The 12,302-nt window shown below is 44.0% G+C and overlaps 1 protein-coding gene across 1 annotated transcript in view; it reads right to left on the reverse strand.

The window, feature by feature from the left end:
* Positions 1–12,302, reverse strand: part of ABCC11 (ATP binding cassette subfamily C member 11) — a 77,157-nt gene that overhangs the window by 54,423 nt on the left and 10,432 nt on the right. Inside the window, exons 2-6 of the mRNA XM_009430753.5 lie at positions 10,276–10,401; positions 8,889–9,025; positions 6,576–6,734; positions 3,051–3,198; positions 1,367–1,600 (exon numbers count right to left, since the gene is read on the reverse strand). Of these exons, the coding sequence (XP_009429028.2) occupies positions 1,367–1,600; positions 3,051–3,198; positions 6,576–6,734; positions 8,889–9,025; positions 10,276–10,374 (777 nt within the window). The 5' untranslated portion in view covers positions 10,375–10,401. The remainder of the gene's footprint in view (positions 1–1,366; positions 1,601–3,050; positions 3,199–6,575; positions 6,735–8,888; positions 9,026–10,275; positions 10,402–12,302) is intronic.

Below are 12,302 nucleotides of genomic sequence, written 5' to 3' on the forward strand. Positions count from 1 at the left end.
AGGAAAGGAGCCAAAGCAGTGTTGCCTTTTCCAAAAATTAAAGTATCTGTTTCAATATCAAAGTAACCCACAACCCTCGAGGCAATTGGTAAACCACAGAAAAATAAAGATATCAAAATGAAATAGATGAAATCCCAGTATCCCCCACAACTATAGGTCATAAGTTGGAGTTTCTTCCTCCATTTCTGTCAATGCTTGTTTGTGTTATGCTGTAAAAAAAAAAAAAAAAAGCAAGAGTAAGAATGGACAGTAACAATAACCAGGCAGGTGAAAGGATTCCTTTTCTGCAGATAAGGAAATTAAAACTCTGAGATGTTACCAAAAATTGCTTTTCCCTGGAAGATTTCCCTAAGCCATCAAGTCTTCCCACACCCTCACCCTCAGGTTGGCTTAGGGGATGCACTTTCCAACATGCTTCTACTTGGGATTTGTGTCTTTTTGTTCAGGGGCCTATCCCCAGGGTCTAGAGCATAATCTGGCTCAGAATAGGCCTCAGTAACTATCTGGGGTGTGTGTGTGTGTGTTTGAGACAGGGTCTCGCTCTGTCACCTAGGCTGGAGTACAGTGGTGTGATAATAGTTCACTGCAGCCTTGAACTCTTGGGCTCAAGCAATCCTCTTGCATTAGCCTCTCAAGTAGATGGGACTATAGGTACATACCACCATGCCTGGTTAATTTTTGTCTTTTTTTTTTTTTTTTTTTGAGACAGGCTGTCACTCTGTTTCCCAGGCTAGAGTGCAGTGGCGTGATCATGGCTCACTGCAGCCTCAACCTCCCTGGGCTCAGATGATCCTCCCACCTCAGCCTCCTGAGTAGCTGGGTCTACAGGCATGTACCACCAAGCCCAGCTATTTTTTTTTTTTTTTGCAGGGTTGGAAGTAGAAATAGGGTTTTGCCATGTTGCCCAGGCTAGTCTCAAACTCCTGGATTCAAGCAATCCTCCTGCCTTGGCCTTCCACAACTGGGATTACAAGACATGAGCCACCACAGATGGCTGATTTTTGTTTTTGCTTTGTTTTGTTTTTTGGTAGAGACGGAGTCTTTCCATGTTGCCCAGGCTAGTCTTGAACTCCTGACTTAAACAATCCTCCTGCCTGGGCTTCCCAAAGTTCCTACTTGTTGAATGAATGGATAAATCCTCTCTAGTCTCTGAATGTAAGTGGCATTTCCTGCATTATTGTTGACCTGCTTTCATGACACACAGGCAATCGTTAATGGTTATCCACACTCAACCTAGGAATTATTTTCTTTCTCTTTCTCCTTCCTCTTCTAACCCCCTTTTCTCCCTCTCTTGGCCCCCAGGGCAGTTATGTCCAGAGGAAGGGTAGGGAAGCATGGCCCGGAATAGGCAGTCCCAGCTGCTTACCTCTCCTGAGGTGATGTGTATTACAGACTTAAATTGGATGAGCTTCTCAAAGGCAAAGGAGGAAACAGCTGCTCGGAACCTGATGGCTGTGCGCTGGTTGATGATCCAACTGGAGGAGAAACTCAGAGACTTCACACATTCGGAGAGAAAAAGGGCAAAGCAGAGTCCCACTCCATGGACAACATTCCCCAACTGCTCTTCTGAATATTCCAGGATCTTTGGTATAATCAATATCTACAAGGAAATGGGAGTTTGGATCATTCAGACCACCCTGCCAGACACGTTTGATGTTTTGTTGCTGGAAGAAGGGTTGGGAGGTCTGATTCATGCTGGGGGTTTGTTGAAGGATCAAAACTGACTCAAGTACAATCCTGCCCTCAAGAAGGTTAAGGTCCAGTTGGAGGAGACTTAGGAGTTCAACTGACCCAGTTCTGCAACCTTAGGTGGCTGTCCTCATCCTGACAGGAGACAGGGGACACACACAAAACAGTGATTTAGGCGTTAACAAAGTGGCTTTACAAAGGTGTGGACAGAATCTAGGAAATCCAACAAGGCCTGGTGGAGCACCATGAAGCTGGTGACAGCAGGGAACAGTGGCCTCCTTAGACTTAAGGGGCAAGAGCAGGAAGAGGTTCTGTGGCCCACAAGGGGTGAGGCACACAGAGAGGGTCTGGACAGGAGCTCTGGTCACCAGCCTCCAAGGACAAGAAGGGAGGTCGCCTGGGGAATATGTATCTTGACCTCATCTTCTTCCTCCTTCCAGTCTCCTATTAGAATCTCCCACCAGTCAACCCCAACCAGAAGCCAGAGGGCAGTGGGGGTCCATTAATGTGATCCACATTAGGGGCACAGGGCAGGATGGAAAATGATGGAGAGTGGATCTAGAGGACCCGGCACCTAACTGTCACCCGACTTAGTTATCTCTGTTCTGTCATCTACTGCTGTTTCTTCCTGACCTACATTCACCTCCCCGTAGCTGGTACCAGTGCCTCAGTTTTCTTCTGGGAAGACTCCCACCTCCCCCATTGGTGCAGTCTAGGCTGGACTGTAAATCAAAGTACCCCACTTCTTCTGGCCAACCAGTGATCATGTGACCCCAGCTGGCCAATCAGACTCTTTCTCTTATATGAGACTCTTGGGCTGAGGAACTGGAGAATGATGGGAAATAGAGCACATTCATCCCAACCATGTTACCTGGAGAAGACCATTATTTCCTGCTACCTACATTCCCAGAGTTGCTCAGCCATTTCTCAGAGGAGCTAACATGTGCTGAGCCAGGCCATGTTCTAAATGCTTTATATACTTATCTCATTTAATGTTACCCTATGAGGCAGCTCTCCATTTTACATGCAAGGGTTTCCATAAGGTCTACACCTGAGGGTCCCATGGGATTCCATGGGGAAACCAAGTCACAGAGAATGTGACTATATTGCTAGAAGTCACCCAGCAGCTAAGTGCCAGGGACATGGTTTGAATCCAAGCAGTGGCTACAGGGCCACTCCTTGGTGGTTAGCTACTCCTAACCACCATGCTCTACTGTCCTCAAAAGGTCTTCATTTTCTAGACAGCAACTGAAAGACAAATGCATCTCTAACTCCTGGCATGGACTTGAACATGCCCGCAGTTCCATCTCTAAACCTCTGAAGCCTAGAGTCCCCCAAACCTCACCAAGTCTGCCACTTACTGGCCCGAGTACACTGGCAATGCAGAAGCAGATGCCCAGAAGTGCATCGAAAATCAACCTTGTTCTCTGGAACCTCAGCATCACCAGAAGCACTGAAGCTTTTTCAATCCCTCGCCTTGAGACTTCTTCTTCCCAAAGGCGGTGAAGCCTTGAAAAGAGGATAATGGAACTGGTGGAATCTCTTTGCATGTGACATCCAAACATCCTAGTTCTTGCTAGCCAGGAGCTTTGTTGCAGAAATTTTCAAACATAACAGAATAAAACAATGTAGTAATCTTCTGAGTACTCATCCCCCTTTCCAGAATTAAAAATGTTTGACATTTTTGTTTCATGTCTCTTCCCTTTGACTTTTGTTTCCTGGAGGATTTGAAGCAAATCTCAGTCATCATATCATTTTATCTGTAAATGCTTCAGTATATATCTCTTTCAGATAAAGTCCTTTAAAAAACCATAGCACAGGGCCAGGCGCAGTGGCTCATGCCTGTAATCCCAGCACTTTGGGAGGCCAAGGCGGGTGGATCACTTGAGGTCACGGGTTCGAGACCAGTCTGGTCAACATGGTGAAACCGCCGTCTCTGCTAAAAATACGAAAATTAGTTGGCACGGTGGCATGCGCCTGTAATCCCAGGTACTCGGGAGGCTGAGGCAGGAGAATTGCTTGAACCCAGGAGGCAGAAGTTGCAGTAAGCCGAGATCATGCCACTGCACTCCAGCCTGGGTGACAGAGTGAGACTCCATCTCAAAAAATACAAAAAACAAACCAAAAAAAAAAATAGTAACAATAAAATAACACTACAGTCGGGTGCCTGTAGTCCCAGCTACTCGGGAGGCTGAGGCAGGAGAATGGCTTGAACCCGGGAGGTGAGTTGAACCAGTGAGCCGAGATGGTGCCACTGCACTCCAGCCTGGGCGACAGAGCGATATTCTGTCAAAAAAATAAAATAAAATAAAATAACACCACAGTAACAATAATTACTTAATGGCATTTAATGCCCAGTCTGTATTGAAATTTCTCTAATTATTTAAACATGTCTTTATAGAGTTAGTTTCTCTGAATCAAGATCCAAACAAGGTCTAAAGGAGAAATCTGATAGAACTCTTGAGTTGCATTTTAATCTGTAAGCATTTCCCCTTGTCTGCATTTCTATGCCATTTATTTGTTGGAGAAACTGATTTTTATTTATCCTGTTGGATCTCCCACACTCTGAACTAGACTGATTGCATCTCCATGGTGTTGTCTAACATAATTGTTGATCCCCTGTGCTTCCTAATAAACTGGTCACTAGACCTAAGGCTTAATGAAATCCAGAATTCCAGCCGTTTGGCAAAAAAAAATGTAAGAGGTGATGTAGTGTACTTCCTGTCGCCTCACATCAGAAACCACATGATGTCTGGTGTCCCACTTTTAGGAATGTTGGTGGGGGTCAGTGGGTTAGGGTGTGTCAGCCTGGTTCCTTCATTATCAAGATCTCCAACACTGATGACCATTGCCTAGCGCCACCTCCACTAGTGCTGGAAAAATGATGAGTTTTCTAATTCTTCCATTCCTTCTGTATTTCGTAGTTTGCGTATATAGTGAGATCTCATCTTTAAACAAAAAACAAAAACGGAGTGATTGCAAAAGTGTTTGTGGACAGACATTGTAAGTAATGAAATTAAAAAGAGAATCAGTGAACTGGAAGAGAATGGAAGGAAATCAGGAGATCTTGTACTCACAATGGTTAGAGAAGAACAAGCAAACTCACATTGACTTAGCTGGTTACCTATTAAGCATCAAGTGTGTTTCCAGGTACATTATTATTATTATTATTATTATTATTTGAAATGGAGTCTCACTCCAGTCACGCAGGCTGGAGTACAGTGGCGCAATCTTGGCTCACTGCAACCTCCACCTTCTGGGTTCAAGCGATTCTCTGTGTACTTTAAAAAATGAATTAATCACCTCTTTTGTTTCTTGCAACAATCCTATGAAGGACCATGAAATAAATTTATGATCCACTTTTTTTTTTTTTTTTTTGAGATGGAGTCTCACTCTGTTGCCCAGGCAACAGTGGCGCAATCTCGGCTCACTGTAAGCTCTGCCTCCTGGGTTCACGCCATTCTCCTGCCTCAGCCTCCTGAGCAGCTGGGACTACAGGCACCTGCCTCCATGCCTGGCTAATTTTTTTGTGTTTTTAGTAGAGATGGGGTTTCACTGTGTTAGCCAGGATGGTCTCGATCTCCTGACCTCGTGATCTGCCCACCTCGGCCTCCCAAAGTGCTGGGATTACAGGTGTGAGCCACTGCACCCGGCCAATCCACTATTTTATACATAAAGACACAGGGCCCAGAAAGGGAAACTTGTCTGATATCATAGTAAGAGGTGAGATTCTGACTAATATCTGGCATTATCCAAAAAGTATTTCCTGAACCATTTCTTTTTTTCTTACCAAATAAGTCTGAGAAGGAATGGGTCAAAGTTTACCCAGTTTCTGTACTCCATGTGAAAACATGTGCCTTCAATATGTTAAGTTGCTTTGTAAATCTCCAACACCTGGCTATAATACAACATTTCACAAACTCCTCTGACTACTGAATGCTCTTTATGTGGAGGCTCTTATGAGACTATAATTTCCAGAACACATTTGGAAACTCATTTTCCACCTGGTATCTCTCATGAAGCAGCTAGAGGTAGGAACATGAATACAGGATCTTTAAAATCACATATTCATATTCTCCCACCTTTTGTCCTCATATTACCATGTGTGGTGGGTGGTACAAGAAATTTAATCACACAACTAGTTAGCGGTGGCTTGAGCACTGGGAGACTGGGCCACTCACCCAAAGTAATACTCAGTGCCACTGTTGAATGCCTGATCCAGAAGAGAAAATCAAAAGGGACTAGAAGTGGTCATTTCTAACTTTCTTGGGACAGGTGTAGTGGCTCATACCTGTAATCCCAGAACTTTGGGAGGCCAAGGCAGGTGGATCACCTGAGGTCAGGAGTTCAAGACCAGCCTGGCCAACATAGTAAAACCCCATCTCTACTAAAAATACAAAAATTAGCCAGACGTGGTGGCAAGCGCCTGTGATTCCAGCTACTTGGGAGGCTGAGGCAGGAGAATCACTTGAACCCAGGAGGCGGAGGTTGCAGTGAGCCGAGATTGCACCACACTGCACTCCAGCCTGGGTGACAGAGAAAGACTCCATCTCAAAAAAAAAAAAAAAAAAATAGTGATAAAAATAAAAGAAAAAAATGAAAAATAACTTTCTTGGGTTCACAAGCCTTGTGGTAAGTCTGATAAGAGATGTGAATTCTTGCTCCAGGGAAAGATCTCCAGCCCGTATGTACAAAATATCCATACCATTTTAGGAGATTCATGAACCCCAGGTTAAAAACCCTCACCTAGTATGAGGCCTCTTCCTACAGGAAGAGCCAAGTCGTCTGGCATGGCCCCTCCCTACCACCCTTAGGCATCTCTGGTCATTATCCCACCAAGAGATTGTCTTTTAACCTATCCACTGGTTTGCCCAGCGCAGCTTCACCTTTGGACATTTTTGTCTGAGGCATCATGGACTGACAGTGGAGGGATGGTGTTCTCATCTAAGCGATTCCGTAAGCTTTGGATCATGAGCGGGGTGAGCCATGACACGGTGAGGTAGGAGAACAGACCAGCATTGTCCAGGGGCTGGGGGGCAGGAAACCTAGTAGAGGGGACACAAGGATAAGAATGAATTCAGGATCAAGATTTTGCAAGGATGAATGACAACCATATTAAAACACAACGAGGTTACCCAGATCTACACACAAACATGTTTTCATGACTCTTATTTGTAAGTTGAAAACCATAAACAACAAAAGTGCCCATTAATTGAGGAATTATTTAAACAAAAAGAGAGAAATTATGATCTACCCATACTATAAAATGCAAATGCAATGTAGATGTTTAGGTTTTTTTTTTTTTTCAATAAGGCTTGTTTATATGTAAAACACAGGAAGAGTTCCAAGCAAAAGCCAAAAAAAAGCCACTTGCAGATTAAAAACTCAGTATTGGCTGGGCGCAGTGGCTCATGCCTATAATTCCAGCACTTTGGGAGGCCGAGGAGGGTGGATCACCTGAGGTCAGGAGTTCGAGACCAGCCGGGCCAACATCATGAAACCCTGTCTCTACTAAAAATACAAAAATTAGCTTGGTGTGGTGGTGTGCACGCCTGTAATCCCAGCTACTAGGGAGGCTGAGGCGTGAGAATCACTTGAACCTGGGAGGCACAGGTTGCAGTAAGCCGAGATCACGCCACTACCACTCCAGCCTGGGAGACAGAGCACAACTCAGTCTCAAAAGAAAAAAAAAAAACCTCAGTATTTTTTTTCACTTATATAAAAAAGGAAGAAAGGAGGGAAAGCAGACAAAATAGTACATACATTTATATCACATTGCTGATAGTGGTTGACATTGAAAAAGGAGTTGGAGTTGGCAAAGAAATAGGAAGAGAGGTCCTCAAGGCTTTAATTCTTCTGTGAAACTTTTACAAACAATAAAATTGAATACATACATAATTAAAGATGATAAGGTATTATCTTTAAGAATGATTTACAAATACCAAAAATGACTAAATTAGGGTATTGGGATTATGTGTCATTTTTCCACTTTTTTTTTTTTCAAAATTGCCTTTAAGGTTATGTGTTCCAATGGGAAGAAAATGCAATTCAAAAAGAGACTTGAGGAGAAAGATGGGAAGATGAAAATGCTGAACTTATAAGATTTCTTTTGGGGGGTAGGGGAGAGGGACTATGACATCTTTTCTCCACCCTTTCATATCCTCACAGCATTCTCAACAAGGCTGGCCACATGCCATTGCCAGGGATATTGGAGCAAGGAGCAGGTGAGGGGAGGGCAAGAGATTGTACCATTTGTGATCACAAAAGACAGGGCAAGACCTATGAGCCAGTGCTAATATCTTAAAGCCCCAACAGAAACAATATATTTATCTAAGATGAGGTTACCCAGGTGAATGAAAGTACCAAGGTTCTTTGTTCTTGGTGGAGATAACATAATTCAATATGGTAACAATGTAACTAGTATTGACAGAAGCTCAGATTTTAAAAATGGGCAAACAAATGCAGTTTGTTGATAGATAAAAATCTTAGAAAACATGTTGGAAATCAACTTGGTTACTCCCATAACCAAGGCTGGTAACTTTAATGTGGCCTTTGAGAACCTGTCTGATCCGCCTGCCTCTGCAGCCTCACCTCATGCCACACCCACATCACACAAGACTCTCCAGTGACACTGGCCTCCTTCTTTCTCAGTTCCTGGACACATCATGCTGTGTTCCTTGCCCCTCCAGGCAAGGCTGTCCCACAGGCTGTTCCTTGATCATTCTTCTACTCCTGCTTAGGAAATTCTTGTTCTCCCTCTAGGTGTCACTCAGCTTAAGCCACTCAGAACCTACCAAGTTGTCATGGTTCTCCGGTCCCTCAACACTCGCATACTTCTTCACAGCACCTTCCTCAAACAGCTTGTAATCATGTCATGCACAAGTTTATTTGCTTATTGTCTTTCTCTCCCATGTGAGGTCCATGATGGCAAAGATCACGTCTGTTTGCTCACTGTTCTTCCCCTGTGATGTAGCACAGTGCCTGGCACATGTAGGTGCTCAATGATCCTTTCTGAATGAATAAATAATGAATGAATGGCTATGACGATGTGCCTCCCTGGTGTGCCTCAGGCTGCTCTGAAGGGATTTGGCTGTGTAGGGATGTAGTTATGCAACCTTCGCGAGAGGTCTAGATGGGAGGGTTGGGGATCATTGCCCTGGTGGATACAGCTCTCTCCCACCACCCCCATCAGGACTCACCTTGGCTTGGGGCGGAAGGGAATCATGGTTCTCAAGGCAGCATCGTACTTCCCCCACGGTGGGACAGCTGCCCTCCCTGGAGCCTCAGGATTTCTCTCTTGCTGACTCCAGGGGCCATCTTGGAGAGTGTAGGTTTTCTTGGAAAAGAAAAACAAAAGAGCATCAGTTTCAAATCTCGTAAATTCTGTCCTGAGGGAATGTTGGACCAGATGCCCATGGAGAAATGGATTTTTCCATATCCTGCTTCCGAAAGAAAGGCTTCCATACCGGGAATAAGCAGGGGACCGAGAGTCAGGGCAACTGGATCCCAGCACTCGCTCTGCCACACATTTGCTGAGTGAGTCTGGCCCAGTCACTCTACCTCTTTGGATTTTTATCTGACAGTAAACAATTTAGACAGGAATAAAGGGTGCCATAGTTAGTTACCTGCAGAATGAGGGACCAAGTCACTCTTTGAGGGTAAATCTACTAAAAAGAAACCAACAAGTAAAAAAGCAAATCCTAAAATATTATATGTTTCCCTTTCGACAACTAAAATAAAAGCACAGGTAATTTTTAGGACTTCATATAGAATAAATAATATATTCTATATAAAATAATACTTTTTAAAAGCACAGCAAGGATTGACAGAAAGAGATTCAGAATAGTGGTTACATCAGGTAGGAAGGGTTGGGGAATGACATGGGGGAAGACCAATTGCTGTGTGTGATTGTCAAGGTCCAAGCTGATGTATTGGTGATGGGTTTGTAGATGCTTATTATTATTATTATTATTATTAATATGAGTAAATGCATAGATAAATAGGTAATAGGTGATAGAGAGATAGATACAATCTAATCTCTATACAATATTATGCATAGAGATATGCATAAACCATGAAGGTATGCCATGATGACGGATTATAATTGATCTCATTGTGGAAGCCTGAGGTCTATTTGAAAAAAATCAAGAGTAGCTGGGTGGGCTGGCTCATGCTTGTAATCCCAGTGCTTTGGGAGGCCAAGACAGGAGGATGGAGGCCAGGAGTTCATGACAAGCCTGGGCAACATAGGGAGACCCCCATTTCTGTGAAAAACTTAAAAATTAGCTGGGCGTAGTGGTATGTGCCTATAGTCCCAGCTACTCAGGAGGCTGAGGTGGGAGGATCATTTGAACCCAGGAGGTGTCAGTGAGCTATGATTGTGCCACTGTACTCTAGCCTGGGTGACAAAGCCAGACCCTGAGTCAAAAAAAAAAAAAAAAAGAGAGAGAGAGAGCAAAAAGAGAAAAGAAAAAAAATTCAAGGGTAAATAAGTATGGGAAGAAATTGTTTGACGTAATTTATGACCATGGAGAATATTCTGCCAACTCAGTTTCCTGGTGTGCTGATGCTAAGAGATCTACTTACATAACTAAGTCCTGAAACCATGTCATCGCCTATGTCGATGCCACGATTCACGAGGCCACCAGAAGAGTTGGGCACCCAGTATGTCCTCTTCCTAGTCATTTTCAGTTCCTGCCAATTCTTCGTTTCCTAGAATCAGAGAATATGAAAAGACAGCAGGAGTTAGAAGAAGCTTAGATCTCGCCTTGAGCAGCCAGAAGAGGGGGCACTACCCTGCAGGGAGCTTTTTGGGGCCATGCAGAGGTTTGGGTGCCTGCTCTTTCCTCTCCTTAGCCTGTGCTTGATCCCTCTTTTTAAACATCTTCTCAGGCCTCAGGCCCAAATCACTTAGTGAAACCTTCTCTAACCACCTTCCCCAACCCACCCCCAACACCGCACCCTTGATCCTGGGCAATCTCCTTTGATGTATCAAACCCCTGTTCGTAAAATCAGTCTTCTTGCTTTATCCCAGTCTTTAACTGTGTATTTGTTTGAATCATTATTTGTTCAGACTTCATTTATGCACGACACAGAGAGCCTCATGAGCACAGGGACATGTCTGCTTTCCTCGCTGTTGAATTTCCTGGGCCTGGAACGTGCTGGGAGGAGAGCAAGTGCTCAATAAATGAAGAATGAATGGACGCATATGTGAATGAAAGAAACATCATTTTCCCTGCTTTCACTCTTGGTTTTCACAGACCCCAGAAGGAATCTGGGGACAAGTTAGGAGACTTAAATAATCAGGGTTCTTTTTTTAAAAAAAAAATATGCCTTTCATATTTGTTTTTCTGAGTATGTGACTCACTCCCTGCTTGACTCAGAATATTCATGTGCCTGGGACAGGAGAGAAGGTAGTAATTAGGAATATTCTGAAGAGATGGAAAGAGAAAATGTGCAGCAGAGCCAGGGCCATGAGGGTGCAGCCTGTGCCCCCCAGGGCCTCACACTCAGAAGGGCCCCAGGCTCAGTTGAATGCTTTTCTGTTGCCATCCTGAAATTCTTAATAAATTTGAACAAGAAGACCCACATTTTCATTTTCATTTTCATTTTGCACTGTTACCCACAAATTATGTAGTTGGTCCTGGTGTTCAGATATAGCTTTTACCATTCAAATACTGAGGCTGGGTATGATGGCATGCACCTGTAATTCTAGCACTTTGGGAGGCTGAGGCGGGAGGACTGCTTGAGCTCAGGAGTTTGAGACCAGCCTGGGCAACATGGCGAAACCCTGTCTCTACCAAAAATATAAAAAATTAGCTAGACGTAGTGGTGCACGCTTGTGGTCTCAGCTACTTAAGAGGCTGAGGCAGAAGTATAACTTGATCCTGGAAGGTGGAAGTTGCAATGAACTGAGATTGTGCCACTGTACTCCAGCCTGGGCAACAGAGCAAGTCCCCATCTCAAAAAACAAAACAAAACAAACATTCAAATATTGGATTGTACTTCAAGCAAATAGACTGCTAGCTAACCCATTACTTTGTGAGAAGTTACTCTAGATTTCTTTGTCCCACTCCTTCCCATCCCACTTCCTTTTACCAAATCACAACCAGATCTGGTAGAGTCAGTTGCTGGAATTTTCCTACAGACCATATAAGATAGGCTTCCCAGCCAGGGCACCAGGCCATAGGCTTACTTGCCATGTAGTGGTAGAATGTGGACACTTCAGGGATGATAGAAAAGAGAAAAGAGAGAGAAGGAGGTGTATTAGATAAGAGAGAGTGACACACACTCTTTACAGCTCTGGGAGGAAGACTGGCTGCCATGAACCAGCCTAGAATATAGCTGCATTAAAGTAAAACTGGCATGATTCCCTAGAATGAGGCCCTGTGGATGGGGCCACGGTATATTGCTGTATGATTTATTCACACACAAAGATCCCCAGTAAAGGGAATAGAGCAAGGGGTGGAGGCAGCAAATTTCAGAGTGCAAGTCTCATATCCTTGCAAAGGGCTGCCTCAGTGCTGTGCTCATAAATGTTTGTATCTGTAACAAACCTGTGGTTGCAATTGGTGATTAAGTATAGTTCCAATGCTACTTGACATTTTGCTCTA

The sequence above is a fragment of the Pan troglodytes genome, chromosome 18 (assembly GCF_028858775.2).
Source record: "Pan troglodytes isolate AG18354 chromosome 18, NHGRI_mPanTro3-v2.0_pri, whole genome shotgun sequence".
NCBI lineage: Eukaryota > Metazoa > Chordata > Mammalia > Primates > Hominidae > Pan > Pan troglodytes.